At 37.8% G+C, this 16,841-nt stretch overlaps 2 protein-coding genes across 4 annotated transcripts; one reads left to right on the top strand and one right to left on the bottom strand.

Annotated features, from left to right (window-relative positions):
• Window positions 1-1,239: 1,239 nt before the first annotated feature.
• On the bottom strand, window positions 1,240-5,040 carry gar1 (GAR1 homolog, ribonucleoprotein). The gene is made up of 7 exons (XM_003443397.3): window positions 4,901-5,040; window positions 4,382-4,600; window positions 2,483-2,637; window positions 2,314-2,373; window positions 2,112-2,238; window positions 1,785-1,895; window positions 1,240-1,678 (listed from the first exon to the last, which is right to left on the bottom strand). The coding sequence occupies exons 2-7, from the start codon at window positions 4,584-4,586 to the stop codon at window positions 1,668-1,670; spliced, it is 669 nt and encodes a 222-aa protein (XP_003443445.1). The 5' UTR covers window positions 4,587-4,600; window positions 4,901-5,040; the 3' UTR covers window positions 1,240-1,667.
• On the top strand, window positions 4,999-10,648 carry LOC100706008 (alcohol dehydrogenase class-3). 3 transcript variants are annotated; one of them, XM_019364134.2, is made up of 11 exons: window positions 4,999-5,088; window positions 5,199-5,248; window positions 5,461-5,562; window positions 5,713-5,863; window positions 5,964-6,051; window positions 6,141-6,360; window positions 7,092-7,352; window positions 7,555-7,687; window positions 8,389-8,527; window positions 10,376-10,448; window positions 10,539-10,648. In XM_019364134.2, the coding sequence occupies exons 2-10, from the start codon at window positions 5,231-5,233 to the stop codon at window positions 10,407-10,409; spliced, it is 1,146 nt and encodes a 381-aa protein (XP_019219679.1). In that variant the 5' UTR covers window positions 4,999-5,088; window positions 5,199-5,230; the 3' UTR covers window positions 10,410-10,448; window positions 10,539-10,648. The 3 variants fall into 3 exon arrangements, with proteins under 3 accessions (XP_019219679.1, XP_003443446.1, XP_019219677.1); XM_003443398.5 differs by having other exon boundaries at window positions 10,376-10,648; XM_019364132.2 differs by lacking the exon at window positions 4,999-5,088 and having other exon boundaries at window positions 5,095-5,248; window positions 10,376-10,648.
• Window positions 10,649-16,841: the final 6,193 nt, after the last annotated feature.

Here is a 16,841-nt window from a genome sequence, read left to right as displayed (position 1 = left end):
CTACAGTGGGGGGGGAAACAACTAAGAAAACATCTTTCACTGACAAAAACTGCCAGTTAAACTAGCAGTGAGGACAAAGGGCCTCCTGAACCACTCAGATCTGCAGCACAGTGAGAGAAGCTGTATGCCACTGCCGCTCCGCTGCCCAGTCAGGAAGCTGTGGAGAGGGTGTCTGCTGTTGTCCATTATAGCTTTCATTTTTTCAATGTATCCCTCACAACCACAGTCTTAAGTGTCCAGCCTCCTGCCAAGCACAGAGTTGGCTTTTCCTACCAGCTGGTCCAGCCACTTGGTGTTTTGTCTGTATGCAGTAGTATAAGAGAGAGCACTGGCCACCACTGTGATAATCTCATCACACACAAAAGGACCTCAGCCTCCACAAGAAGAGCTGGCTCTGCACCTTTGCGTAGAGAGCATCGGTAATCAGGGACCAGTTGAACTTGTCATCCAGTGGGACACCCAGATATTTATAAAAGTGCACTACCTCAATGTGCTGCACAAGTATGGAGAAGCCAGATGGTCCAGCCTAGATCTCCTGAAACCCACCACAATCAGCTCCATCGTTTTACGTATATTATTTCCTTTTTAAAAGCATGCCAAAAAGAAATTGAAACACCATTAACACTACTGCACTACCATGTACGCTTTAGTTTCACATAACTTGTAGCATTAGTAAATACATAACTAATAAATTGTAGGAACACTGATATGATGACCTGTAAGAGACATTTCTAAAAGTCTTACAGGTGAGACTGAGCATTTCCAACAATGTACAAGAGCAAACCACAGACTAAGCCCATAACACATCAATGAATAAGACACATTTATGTTTTTGTCACTCAGTGCATTCAAAACAAGTCAAAAGAAGAACATGATAACGAGCACTTCCCCTTATGAGTTGCCCACTTCTGTCTTATAAAAACAACACTGACAGAACTGTCCCCAAGTCATCTCACAAGTCATCCAGTCCTACTCATGCAGGACAAGAGATACGTCTTCCTGCCATGACAAGGAGCCCAGTATGAGCACAAGGATTCTCTGGGCCTTGTTTTAAAGGGGGTTTGAAACAGAACCTGCACTGGTTAGTAACTTGAGTTAAATAGAGCATATTTTCATGTGACTCATAAGCAAGGAGATGCCCAAAGTTAGTAAAAACCTAGTTGTGCCTGTTTTGTTTTTTTTTCCTTTTGATTTCTATTGTGGATAAAACTGCTGAATGATAAAGAAACAGCCACACAATTACAGAGCACCTTTTTTTTTTTAATTGAGGCATTTGATAGCAATGGTAACTCTTTACGATATTACAAACTACCAATGTTTTCAGCTGAAAACAAGTCTGACATCCTGCACATGAAGAAATTTGGACATGGAGGTTTGTGAATATGTTCAAACACCATTCTTTTCACAAATATACAATAATCCCCACAAATGACTCAAAAAGGTTCCAGCTACAAGAATACATTTTAGATACAAATCTTGAAGATCCAGCAATCTTCCAAAACTGGTAAAAAAATAAAAAAAATAAAAATAGAATAAGAATATCAACTCTACAAATAGAGACGATGTTCATATGAGTCCAACAGGCCAGGATCTGACACAGATCATAGCCTTTTAGCTGCGAGAGTGAACATATTATGTGATCGTCACAATGAACCATCAGAGTCAGATCATCTCCCACCTATAAGAAAACAAAAGAACAACGAAGTTCAGATATTATAAACAAACCATGTTACACACCAGGGGAAATAACCATAACATTGTAAGACGATAGAAAACCTGCCAACCTCTGAATCCACGTCCACCACCGCCACCTCCTCTTCCTCTGAAGCCTCCTCCACCACGGCCTCCTCCTCCACCTCTGCCTCCTCCTCCACCTCTGCCTCCTCGAAAACCACCTGAGACAAAAAGAAAGTAAAATTAATCAAACTACTCTTGCATGCCATACTCTAAATATGCATTAGGCTTTATTTCCATGTTCAATCTACAAAAGTAAATACTGAGCAAAAACTGAGCATAATTCCTAGAGAAAAACAAAAACACAAATGTCTGTTTTGTTATCTATTCTAAACACTTAGCCAGAAGATTAAATTAAAATGAGAATGCCATCTTACCTCCACGACCACCACCCCTTCCTCCACCTCTACCCCCTCCTCTGCCTCCTCTTGGAGGCCCCTTTTCTCCTGGTGGCCTCGGGAGGAATCTCTGCAGTGGTAGTAGCTTCATTGGATCTATATAAAACTAAAAGCCAACATTTTGGTTAGAAATCTGAGGTATTAAATTAATCACTAGAAAACTTTGAGACATTTTTGGTACCTTTTGTAGTTTCTTGAATGAAGACGCCTTCATATTTTCAGAAAGTTTTACTGAGAAATACTGCAAAGATGGGTTAAGGAAGCAACAAGAACACTGACAATGTCAAACAGATCCCCACCACCAGTTCAATCAAAGGTTTGGAGAAAAACAAAGACAATAGAAAGGATACAAAGTCTCTGAGTTGGCCAAATATCTCATCCACCTTCCCAATCTGCTCCTTGTTTTCCAAGTACACTGGGGCATTGAAATAGGGAACCTTGTTTTCCTCTGTTGTGCACTTGCAGACAATGTCATCTTCACATGGATGCATGAACTCTCCCAGTGCTGTGAAGGGTGTGAAGACAATGAAACAGTTAAAGTTTAAGACGTGCAATACCATGACTGACAACCAATTTAAATTTCTGTCTGGTTATAATAAGTCAGCATATGCTTGACTGCTCTGCAGTTCACTTTATGGGCATCTAGCACAAGGTTTCTGTACGTCTGAAATTCTTTGGAGGCCAGGGGAATAAATGGGGGTTAAAGGAAGTGACCCAGAATATATGCTAAAACAGAAACTTTGAGGCACTAGAATATAAACATATAAAAACAAAAAGATCAAATAAGTTGGAAAAAAAATCTGTTTCTGAACAGCCCAATGAGTAGAAACACAGATACATCTTTAACAATATTACAATGTGGACTTAAAATATATTAGATGGCAACCTAACTCCTGGTACAGCATGTTATATTCACATTTTGTGGGATGATCATTAAATATATAAAAGATTGATCTTTTGTCTGTAATGCAGTTTGAATTTAAACACTTACATATTGCTCATTTTATTATTACTATTCTTACTACTACTACTACCACCACCACCACCACCACTACTATTATATTAATAATACTATTACTAATATTATTTAACATCTTTGAAATATAATTGTTTTCTGGTGTATTTAGGACAACTTGGAAACATGTAGTTAAAGTTAATTAACATGAACTGGATCTTGAATTCCTCATGTAGGTGACACACGGTGTATTAACTTCATACTCTTGTCACATAGAATATTTACTGAAGTTCTCCATTCACACACACCCAAAGGTCCACCGTTGTTTTAGAGTTGCCTGCTAACACTGACTGGAAATTTATGCTTCAGTGGGCAATAGTGTACATAGCAGACGCTGAGAAACCCTATAATGTAACCTACCCTGATAAACTGATATGCACCTACATAGAAATATAATTACATGTCACATCAACACTGCCACTACTACCATGATTGGCCTGTTGAATACCGTTGATTTCGCCTATGCATTTCTGGCTACTTTTTTGATGCAGTGCTAGAATTTATCAATGACAGAATAATAATATAAGGATCTGTTAAAGGAATAAAAACCATAATACGGACTCACAAATGGCAGCAAATTCCTAGAAGGAGATTGTCAAAACTATTGGAATGGACACTAGGGAAATGTACAAAGATGTGGAAATACTAGAGGAACAAATATAAAAATGACAAAGCAAAGAGTGGCAAGCCAGAAGGGGAAAAAAACTTTCTGGTATTTTGTTTGTTTCTATCGTGACTGGCACCACATGTAAACTGCCAGGACTCTACCACAAAAGTAATTAACATGGTAAATGCTGGCACGATAATGTCATCTTACATAGGTTACATGGCCTTTACATAGATTCAGGCAAGATGGTGTGTGTGGACATCTGCATGCCTGCCTTTCTTTTTTGTTGTTTGTTTGTTTGTTTTTTTGTGACTGCACAGACTAGTTCGTGGTGACTTTACAGTACAATGCACCAAGAAGAGCAACAGGACACAGGTCTTGTTTTCCATATCCTTGGGATAGTCTCCATCTTTGATGAGGACAAAATTGTCACAGCCTACCTACTCAGCCACACCACTTCCCCATAACTGTGTAATGGTAATATTACAGAGTCAGTTTTTTGGCAATATCAAGACGGTTTGCTTGCATCTCATTGTCTGAGAATTCACGCGAAGCTGTGGTAAAAGGTTAGCTTCACATGTGTATAAAGAAACACTCGGTTTAGCGTTTTGTGAGCTCTGGGCTTACCAACAACATACTCAGGAGGTCCATAATCTTGCTGTCTGTTAAAACCCCCTCTTCCACCACCCCGTCCAAATCCTCCACCACCCCGTCCAAATCCTCCACCACCTCTGCCTCCACCGAATCCTCCTCCACCTCGTCCAAATCCTCCACCACCTCGGTTGAAACCTCCACCTCTTCCACCACCTCGTCCTCCTCCTCTGAAAGACATTCTCCTCAAATGCACTGTAAATAAGAAATTATAAAAACACAAAGACGACACAGCTCACGTGAGTTCATGCTTGAAGCTAAACACTTATGAATGAATTAGCCTGCCCATGATTCGGGCAAACTATGCTGACTTGGAAGCTATTGCTTATGCTAGCTGAAGTGGTTAGCTTACGTTAGCACAACTCAGTTATTAAAAGTACGAAAATCCATCGGAGTTTTCTAACATAAACCAACACGATACGTAGTCGTTGAAAAAATATACACACCGAAAAAGTGCGCAACTCGGATTTTGCACAGATAAAGACAATTACTCACAAATTTGACCGACTGCCTAGACTTCAGACCGCTGTGCCAACTTCCATGCGACTACAACACGTGTGACCATAACGTGCCGTAAAGGCAAGGGGCGGTCTCGGAAAGTGTCGTAAATGCGCTGACAGAGCTAAACCATTGAAGAAAAACTAGAATTAGAAGAGGGCGCAACCTGTCTGCTGTTTGACTCGGTCAGTTCAACTTTACCCACTCAAATGTTGATATAATGTAACTCGAAGCTGTTTTGGTGACAAGTGCAGATTTAATTATTCCTTTATTTAAATTTTTTGTTCAAATACAGGCTGTTTTATATGAAGACATCATCTGCCAACAATGGCAACAGATGGAAAGGTAAGAAAAAAGTTGTTTTTAAGCTTTTTTTTTTCTTTTTTACTGTTTGTCTTATAAACAGCTACTGTTGCTTTTGGGGGTTCTGCTTTTCATTCTAAAGTTTTCTGTCATGGAGAGTGTTCATTGTTTGTTTGCATCTGTAACTGCGCCCAAACACAGTCACTCATCTTTGGAAACATATTTGTTTTGGTTTGGGTTTTTTTCCCCTTTAGGTGATCACATGCAAGGCAGCTGTTGCGTGGGAGCCCGGGAAGCCTCTTTGTATTGAAGAAGTGGAGGTGGCACCACCTAAAGCTCATGAAGTCCGAATTAAGGTTGGGCACAGCTCAAATTTGTCAGCAATACAACAATAAGTATGATTTACATATGATTATTTTATTTCCTGTTAGTGTGACTGTTAACCACAGACTACTTCCACTTCCTGAAACTGTCACATCATTTGGCACATCATTTGGTTTGTACAGGTTGTTGCCACGGGTGTGTGCCACACAGACTGGGAATACCTGTTTGAGACTGGAAAAGGGATGAAATTCAGACCATTCCCTTTAGTACTTGGTCACGAGGCAGCTGGCATAGTGGAGAGCATTGGTCCAGAAGTCACTAGAGTCTCCCCGGGTAAAGTGTACCACAACCAGTCAGATGACATTTGTTATGAATCTTATTTCTCTTTTTTTTTTCTTCTCAGACTTACATAATTGTTTCGTTGTTTTCGCAGGAGACAAAGTTATTCCTCTTTTTCTGCCATACTGTGGGGAATGTGAACGCTGTCTAAGTCCAAAAACAAATCATTGCAAGAAAAACTGGTGATTTTATTTCCCCATTTTTGAGACAACCACGTTTACTCTATTACTTAAAATGTGTTCACGTAAATACTGTTCTATGTGTCTTTTAGGACAAATATGCAAGCTGGAGTTTTGGCTGATGGGACTAGCAGGATATCTTGCAAGGGACAGCAGGTTTACCAGTTCCTTGGAGTCAGTTCTTTCTCTCAATACACTGTGGTCCCTGACACTTCGGTTGCAAAGATAAGAAGCGATGCACCGCTAGACAAAGTCTGTCTGCTTGGATGTGGTGTCTCCACTGGTTATGGAGCTGCTATTAATGCAGGCAAGGTTAGAAAACTGAATTCGAAAGGTTCAAACTAATACTCTTAGAACAGATGTGACGAAGCAACAAATTTCAAAAGATATATTGATGAACATGACAATATATAAACAGCCAAGGATATTTTAACCAAAAAAAAAAAGAAAAAATAGTGATATTTGTATCTGGAAGTTTTTTGCTTTTTTATGTTTACAATATGCTGCAAGACTGTAGTCATTTAATATCAACACTAGAGGGCAGAAATGACACGAGTGCCACTAAGTTTTCTGGATAAGGTGTACATGTCAACTACTTTACACAAATTCAAATAATGTAAAATAGTTCCATAGTGCAATGGTTTACACATTTGTATAACATGTGAAATACATGTTCCTGTGTTGGCTGCATGTGGAAAGGAATCTGCTTTAAAAATCGCCAAAGTCACTGAGGTGACCCGTTGTGAATAAGGGAGCAGCCAAAAGTAGGTCCACACACATTAACATAAATAAAATGACAAAATCAGGACACTTTTGTACTCCATTACTAAAAAGAAACCAACTAAAAATGCGTGGAAATCCTTGCATGGGTTATTTATTTAGACATAGTTTTAATCAAGATTCACAGACCTGATAATATCTCATGTATGTGTTTAAAGGAATGTACTCTAAATGTTATATTTGCTGTAAAAATTATCTGTGAAAACGCTGAAATGATCTTTAAGAACTATTAGCTGACTGGCTTCCAACTTTTGTGCATTCAGGTTGAAAAAGATTCCTCGTGTGCCGTTTTTGGGCTTGGAGCTGTTGGGCTGGCTGCCGTCATGGGTTGCAAGGTTGCCATTGCGAGAAGGATCATCGGGGTTGACATCAACCCTGACAAGTTTGAGAAAGCCCGACAGTTTGGAGCGACAGACTGTATAAACCCAAGAGATTACAGCAAGCCTATCCAAGAGGTTGTGGTGGAGATGACGGGTGGAGGTGTGGACTATGCGCTGGAGTGTGTTGGAAGTCCAGCTATCATGGTGGGTGCCTCATTTGAAATTTGGCATGCAATTGTGTCAATGCAAATTAAGTCTTGTGACTATAATTAGAGTACACTGTACAATGTCTTCTTTGTTAACCTAGATTTGATCTCTTTTGCAAAAAGTGACACAAGTGAAAGAGTTAGATAATGATACAAATACAAAATGATAATTAGTTAAGCAACTGCTTCTGTCACCATAGAATGCTGCACTTGAGTCCACAAGAGATGCCTGGGGTACTTGTGTCATTGCTGGATGGACAGAGACAGAAACAATGAGCATTTCAGTTGAAAAGCTTCTCATGGGACGTACCTTAAAGGGCACTTATTTTGGAGGTGAAGTAAACAAAAATTACCATACATATTAGATTATTTAATTGCATTTCTGGTGTAAATGTAGATTTGAGTGATGAACATAAAATTGAGTGTATCATCCTGAAAAACTGTCCCTAATGTTGTCCGCCAGGGCAAAATGTAATGTCATGTTGGGGTAAAAAACTTTGCTATTGGATTATTAATAGTTAAAATGTGTTAAAAATTATATTACAACTGCTTTGGTTGTAATATAATTTTATTTTATTAATTTTTTTTAGGTAAAGCATTCAAAACAATCATTGCTTGTTTTCTCTGATCAACATTCCTGAACCTAAATATTATTGAAGTACGATTTAATAACCCACAGAAAAATGAGAATACGTAAAAAGTCTTGAGTTGTGCTCAGTTAATAAATTAAACAATCGATGAATCATCTAAATTTCTGTCAAAATAACCAACAGTTTTTGGTTCCTGAGTTCAAAACGTATATAAGAAGTTCAGTGAGGACAGACAGTTAGGTATATCCTACATAAACTATATAATCACTTTTACAATTTGTAACAATAAATTTACATATGTTTCATGTACTATGAGCACATCAAACTCACATCTGATGTGCAGCGAATTGGCTGTGAATGTGACCACAGGACGGTCTTACAACAGTGCAATTCATATTACATGAAAACATGTTTACAAGTTGAGCTTGTTAACTTTTTCTAAAGGGTGGAAGAGTGTGAAGGATGTGCCTAAACTGGTGGATGACTACATGAATCACAAGTTGAAACTGGATGAGTTTATTACGGAGAAGCTCCCGCTGGTTCAAATCAATAAGGCCTTTGACCTTTTAAAAAGTGGTAAAAGGTGAGACCTTTCATATGTGTACATAAACAACAACAGAAAAGTCTACTTAGCCATAAATATCAGGACTGAATTGCTATTTAGGGACAAAATTGTTTATATGTAAGAAAAGTATTTTCAAATCTTTAACTTCTGTCTAACATGTTCTGTTTGATTAAACAAATCACTAGATTCAGTTTGATTGATCTTTAGAAATAATTTCAGAAACTTATTTCCCAGGACATAAAAATTTAAATACTATTTGGTATAGTGTGACCTTACAGTTTTTCTCAGTCGCTTTGGTGCGTTTCTCAGAACACCATCAACATTTGCACAGCAGTTAGTGCATTTCCCAAAACAATTAGTGCAAACTGCAAAACCTAGTGGATAGCCTGCAAAAGCACGTCACATGCACAGAATTGATTATCCATACCGCAAAAGCAAGTATCCATGTCAATGAAACTGCCAGTGCCATCAAAATGAAAAGTCTTGACACCATCTGTATGAACAAGATAGTCAAATGGCATTGTCATGTTTCCACTATGACAGTTTATAATTTCAGTGTTTCCCATTGCAAAAACAATTGGTGACACCTGAAAATGCTGACGACAGCACTATGGCCTACCTGTACAGCCATCTGAAATGTGCAGTGAAGTCACTGTAGATGTTATGGGAGTCTTGGGAGTAACTGAGACACTGAATACGTACGTTTCACATTTCCATTGTGTAGAAGTGTTTGTAATCCTACAGAATTGTGCAAAAGAAAAATATGCTACAGTCACTTGTTCACTGTAGAATACATGTAAACATAAAATCACCCATTTGGTAGAGCTGTGCACTAATGTGAACAATAAACAGCACATGTAACAGTACAGTAAATCATTCTGGCACATCCAGACGTTCCTGTCTGTCTGGCCACATATTTTCATCTACATCACAACAGATGTTATCCCTCGCAATGCAGCGAGGAAAGTATCTCCTGGAGTGGCGAATCCATCCTCTGCAGGACTCTGCTGTGATGTCATCACAAGCTTTTGTAGATTCAGTATGCACCTCATGCCAATCCTGTCTGTTGGTTTACATTATATATATACTTGTAGAGTAGGGGATACTGTAACGCGATTCACCTATGACTGGGTAGAAGAGGCTTTTCATTGGTTGCAAGTAAGAGTAACACACACCAATTTTCATTAGTGTGAGATCAGGTTCACCTGAGAAAGGTAATTTATGGAGATTTTCATGGAAACTCCTTAAAAATAGGGTTTTCAAAATGGGTGTACAAATTGTTTGACAAGATGTTCAACAATTTTGAGTGCACTGACACAAGCAATGAAATGAAGACTATTAGTTGTATGGACAATGACTATTCAGCCGGTACAAGTATAAATAATTGTGACATTCATGATAGAAGCAAGGAGATAGTGATGAATAGCAAGTCAAAAGTGACCATTCTTTAGATATTTGTACTTACTCAACTGCTTCATGTCCAAAGGCATTTGCCTTTGGACAAAATGAACATGAAACCGCCACAAGGTTGTGCCAAAACAACTACATGTTGTGGAGGTTGAACTAACTATTGTGCAAAGTTTAATTCTGTTGTGAGAAATGCACCAAAGCAACTGAGAAAAACTGTAATATTTCTATTGATTAAGTATTTGATTACCTTGAGACCTTAAAACATCCAAATATTCACATTGATTAAGCTAGAACAGTGACTTGTGGCTTAAAAAATTGGATAATGTTTGTAGTAATGTCCACTGGATTGATTAATTGTATAAACATTGCAATTCTATTGCAGGATAGATGTTTTGGTTCTGTTGGGAATTGAAACTTCGGTATTAATTTTTCTTCTTCTTCTTTTTATTTTCTTAGCATCCGCACTGTCATCAGCCTTCAAGATTCTTAAACAAAGGATAAACCTTAAATGTCTGCCTCATAAAATGAAGTATTCTGTCACTTTTATAACATTTTGCATTGTTTTTGTCATTTTGTGCTAGTTTGACAATTAAAATATTTTCCATGCTCGGCTTTGTAGGAAATGACATGCCACCATCTGCCACTAGATGGCAGTCGTGTAAAAGCTTTGACGTTTGGGTCCACTAAAGGCATCATCTCAATAAAAACAGGTTTTCAATGTGCAAAGAATCATTTATTCATGTGGATTTCTGAGATTATTGTTTTTGCTTATCATTATCCATCACACAAAAATGTTTACTTCTTTTTTGTAATTTGTTGTAATTCATAAATATACAGCATCTGCAGGAACATCAGGGCAAATTCTTTTTGTCATGCTTGGAAGCTGCAGCGATGGTCATTCTAATCCAGATATCAATGTACAGCAATAGTTGTAATTAAATACCCTTGTATAGAACGTGCTCTAAAAGACACAGGAACCAAGTAGCTGAATCTGTCATAAGCCATGAAGAAGTATCTGCTTCATGTGGTCAGGCTTACCAAATTTCGTCCTTGGTAATATTATATATTGATTTAAATGGGAGTCACAGAGAAGGGCTAGAATAACAGTTGTGGGCTGTCAGGACAGAAGACAAAAGGTTGTTTGGGGAATGCCTCCCAGTGAAGAACTGAAATAGCTGCCGAAGGAATTTGTTTTATTGAAGTTCCATTCAGATCAGATGAATACCCTTGGCACTTACCTCACTTTTCCATCTTTATTTAAAATGGAAAATAAATTGGTGCTCTTCCTTCCTTTCCTTCTCCTCTGCCTGTATGCTATCAATCACAGATTATACAATTTAGGTCACCTTCTGTTACTAAAAAACCCTCAAAGTAAAGAATGTTTTTGAGAAATAGAACACATAACAATGCACATAATGCGGCAGTAGAAGGAGATAAGAGGGAAAGATCAAAAGAAATAGGAAGACAAGTTTTGACAGGTGGTTATGTGACTGGGCACTGTCATCTATAAATGTTGGACATGCTCACAGATTTATAAGGCTTTCTTGCGGACATGTGTCCAAATGTCTGCCTCATCCATGGGAAAACTATCCAAAGTGACGACCATAAGTCTCCTACCTCTTTTTTTCCCCTCGTTGTTTTTGATCCTTGCAACCTCTGGAATTGTCACAGCATTGTGCACCAGACACAGGGAGGACATGTTATCTGAATTACAACCTCAACACTGTATGCATTTGAAAAGCCTTAACTGTCCATTTTTCACTCATCTGTACAGCTTTTCTGCAGATACAACCTTTTAGCATGAAGAAGCATGGAGTTGAATAGTGATAAGAGATACCAACCCTGATATTTACATGTTTTTTTTCCCCCCTCTGTTGATTTTTTTTCGTTTTCTCTTGGTATCATTACTTTCCTGAGACTTTTAGACACGATACTTGAGGTAAATGCCATGGCACAAATAAAGGTATGTCTGGAAAAAAAAATCAAAACATGCTGCCTTGCCTTTTCACAACATTTAGAGTGGGATCAAGGGATTTCCTCTTATTTATTAAGCTATATTCCTGTGTGACGGGATGATGGCACATTATATATGCTAAGAATATAAGAATAGTAGGCAGAAAACAGCCTATTTTACCAAAGGAAGTCTATGTGGGTTTAAAAAAAGAATATTCTATATTGGTCTTTGTTTGTTATTTCAAGTCATATAGAAAAAGATTTCTCTGAACATAAAAGAATTAGTAATGGAAATAGAAGGACTTGGTTGAATATTATTTGTCTTGTGGAGTGGCATCGAATCGATAAATAAGATGAGATTCGCTGAAAGCAGCAGCCGATGTTTGGCTGTTTCACCCCATCATTTTCACATTCCTTCGACCTGGAATCAAGCTGTATGAATTTTTATGATTACATTTATGTATATTCAAGAAGTAAAAGACTTCACTTTAAAACAGCTTTTTTTAATTTTAATTTTAAATATTTTTCTTTCTCTGCCACATTAAGGAGAATAAATAAATAACTAAACTAAAACAATTAAAAAGGAAAAAAAGGGTCAGTTTCAGCAACATGGTTACACAATACAGCAACACAATGTATCTACTGCTAGTAATATTTATTCTTTTACTAGATGTTCCATAATAATTTAATACACATCTAATTTATATTTGGCTTTATCTGGTATTCGTTCCCCTTTCACATTGTTGCTTCAGTCATACAGTGAGAATTCATATCAAACATTAAAAAAGTGACAGGTTTATTTGTTTTTCACTGGCTGACAGAATTAAGTCTGACAAAATGTTGAGATTTTTTAATCTGTGGCAAATACATTTTCTATCAGGTGAACTTTTCCATTTTTTCAATCCTTAAGGACGTTGATGATGTATTTAGTGAACATGCAGTAGCAAGCATTCTGCGTTATATCCATTCTACACACAATATATTTTGAGGTGTTTCAGTGGCAAATGCAGTGGTCCAAATATTCAGTGTTAACTACTTTGAATTAGTCTTTATATGTTCTTTTTGCAGTGCAGCAGCTTTGTAGGGCTTCACTTCTATACGATACTGATATCACTGTGTTTTCATAAACCTCTTGCACACTTGTTTCGTGTCACTGGAAAATCCAAAAAGTAAAACTAAAATTGATCAGTCAAGAAATTACAATATCCATATCTGTGAGAACTAAACCTGAGACCAAGCAGATATACTGTATAGCCTCAGAGCTATGGAAGAACGACCCACTTAAGTCACTAAAGACTGCCAGTGTGAGGCCCCTGTTTTATCAGCAAATCCTGGCCATTATACGCCTAATGCCAGGCATTGCCTGTGACATTCCCGGTCTTTCACTGACACGGTTAGCTTTAGCTTCTGTGTCAGTGGAATATACTCAGATTCACTGGAGGACAGCACAATGTGGTACTTAGTGTAGTGGAAGGACAACTGGTTTTCTGCTGCATTAGTGAACTGTGCAGTAACATATCTGGCACGGCACTGTGTGTTGTTTTTAAGTGAAAAGCCTACTTTATCTAGGTATTATCATTTATTTTTAGAAATTATGGCTGCCATGTGTTGAAGACTTGATAACAGTGCATTTGGCATTATAAAGTGACTGAAAATGGATTCAGATACTAGTATTGTTATAGTAATGTTTTCCATGCAACAGCACTCTAAAAGCAAAAGACATATGACATGGCTAACAAAAGTATATACAAGACTATTACATTTTTCTGTGCTCCTCGTACAATATTAAAATCCATAGTTACATTTCTCAGCGGCATTAGTGTAATACAAAACCTTTAACCCTAATAAGAACTGCATCATGCACCCCTTATTGAGCCATGCATGACCATATGTTTGTGTTTTATAACCCGTGACACTGTTTAATAGTTAAGTTGCAACAAAGAGCAGGATTAGGCAGACCACACATGGCTATTACCAAAGAGACACACAAACACACACATACAGAGATACATGCGTGACAGGTCTAAGCTTTTGTTGTGTTTTGTCTAACAGCAGCAGTAAAGTAGTAATTGAGAGATTAGCTCTAAGGTGCTATCATGGCACTCCTTTGTTTAGTCTCTCCCATAGTGGTCACCCAGCACATCACCAACAGGCATGGGAAGGAGTCATACTCTGGGGTAATTTGAGTCTAGCTTTTTATAGCTCTTATGACTTAGTATTAAAGATACTGAGGATACATTTTTATTGTATATTAATTAGATACCATGGCAAAAGTAGAGAATCATAATTTGTGTTCATGCTCTTACCCGTGACTCATTGTCACTTTACTTAAATGTAGTGCCCCAAAAACGGCAGAATAACTTCTGACCCTGTGGGCTTGACAGGACTTATCCATGACAGACTTGAACATAGCCCTATCCCATCTGCCACTTATTCTTTGTTTTAGTATGCTAACTTTGAGTCAACAGAGTATTTTGATGTGGTTATGGCATGGAGGTAGGGGAAATATTTCTCTGAGACCCTGTGTGTTTACCCGGTAATCCTTGAGAAGCTCACAAGCATGAAGAAAGTACTTGGAGATTTACCTTTCTTCCAAACCTGCTCAATTTACCTCTCCCCTGTTTCCCACAGCCTCATGTGGCTGAGGTAATTCCCGGGAGGGTTTGTGAACGTTTTATTTATGTGACTGTAAGAACATAATTGATACGAAATAAGTGGTTGTGTATCTACATGGAACAATCTAAAATGGTTAATATGCTGTAGTAATATGCCTTTAAAGCAAGTTACAGTTTTATAAATTTACTGCAGTTTAATTAAAAGAACTTTGTTCACCTTTCCCCAAGAATATGATGAGATAAAATATTAGGATAAAAAAATCATGTGAAATAAATTGAGTTCAGTGGTAGACAAGCACTTGTTGTTTTTGGCCCTGAAAAATATTCTGGCTCTGATGGCTCCCAAGTTGAACATTGCTTCATAGGAGTTTCAAGGTTGTGGTAAGACAAGAAAAGTCAAGATGAGTGTGTGGTCGGCCATAGTTAACCTTGCTCTACCACCACCGTGAAGTACATCATTCTGTTTTTCCACTTTTCCTCACAACAACTCACCATTGTTCCAAATTGAGGCACCCGGATCACGCTTCCTTTTTTAACTGCCTGTCCACAAAAAGACTGGGCCAATCCCCAAAAACACACACAGTTGATACACTTTTCTTTGGATAGTAATTGTGGTGAACAGAAAAGAAACCTGAAATGATCCATTATAGGTGGCTGGGTTAGATTACTCATACTCAACCATCCCACGGTTTCAATTACACGTGGGCAGCAGCAGTTCAACTGAGTAATGCTGAATTCACATATACGTGTATTTAAATATGTACGTACCTGGAAGTCTAAATTATAAAGACACTTTGGTATTTTTCTTTAGGAGTCTGCATAGCTGACAAACAGATTCAGCAGTTTTAGATAAATCCATCTCACCGATGTACACAGAAATGTATATCGTGCTAAAGCAACCGGAAACTAATGCCTCGATTTTTTTGTATTATACTTTATATTATAGCAGTAATAAAGCAGGGCACAGACAATATTTAAATAATAAATTTAAGACAGTAAGAAATGGTGTTCAAAAGCAGATACAATATTATTGTATTTTATTATATTGTAAATTATATGGCCATGTAACATTCAGATGAATGTCACGACCTAAAGCTTGTGTAATGCACTTTAGTGAGATGAACAGTGTTAGTTGTATCACCTATCAATGGTTGCAGTTTATCAAAATAAATAGATTGATTTATGGAGTTTTTTAATATGGAGAGTTTCTGTAAGAGTACTCTAGCATGTAGGCAACAGGAACAAAATTTATAGTGGCATGATAATAATGCTGTTCAGTGAAGGGGTTAAAGACTAATAGTGTAGGACTTGCAGCAAGTTTTTTTCTTCCTCATTAACAGGCAAGTAAAGACTTGCTACTGAAAACATAACAAACAACATAAAGAAAACACAGACTTGCATGTAGATGCAGTTTTTCACTGCATATTGCTTGAAAAATGCAATCCCTTCCTAGTGATCTTGAATTAAATCTTGTATGCCTCTGGGAAGTTAGTTTTTAAGAAGGTTCACATTGTAAGGTCAACTTTGCTGTCAGCAAGACACACAGATTTAAACTTAAGCAAAGGATTAACCATCAAATATGTAATCCTAACCGGGGAGGTTTGAACATGGACAGTGTTCTTACAGCCTCACACTGAGAAAGCCAACAGTTCGGCTCCCTCTCTTTACCAAAAGTCTCTCATTCGGCCCTCATCTTAGCTGGAGTCTCTGTGTGCTTCATGTTTGCTTATATTTCTTAAATCTCAAAGAACAAACAGGAGCATAGACAGATTAACTTAATATCATCCTTGGAGCTAATACACAAAAATTTAAGTCATCCATGTCCCACGGTATCCACAGCCAAGCCAGGGCTCCACTGCTTGATATAGTACAATGGGCAACATTTCAATCTCCTACCTCTACTGCTCTAAGTACAGATATATGCGAAGCATTATTAGAGACTCAAATTAAGACTAAAATGTAAAAGTTGATTTTAATCAATAATCTGGCTCCATCTTTGTGGATGGCATGGGAGAACAGGCAAATGACTGGGATGAGTGCTAAAGCTAATAAGCAGGCCAATGTTAATCTCTTAAACAAACCTCCTTTCTCCCTTTGTGGCTTCCTTTCTTGCATTATAAATAATGTATATTTTGCCAGCAAAACACACACACACACACACACACACACACACACACACACACACACACACACACCACCAACAACAACCCCCACAATGTCTCTTTTGACTTCTGAGTTGCCGGTAGAGTTCAATCTGGTCTTCAAACAAATCTTATTTTCTGCCCTCCCCCAACCTTATTGGTTTACTTTAATTAGTGATATTGAAAACAGGGGCAAATGAGGAGGGGGTGGTG

This window comes from Oreochromis niloticus, linkage group LG2 (genome assembly GCF_001858045.2).
Source record: "Oreochromis niloticus isolate F11D_XX linkage group LG2, O_niloticus_UMD_NMBU, whole genome shotgun sequence".
Taxonomy (NCBI): domain Eukaryota; kingdom Metazoa; phylum Chordata; class Actinopteri; order Cichliformes; family Cichlidae; genus Oreochromis; species Oreochromis niloticus.
This window is presented reverse-complemented; position numbering and strand designations above follow the sequence as displayed.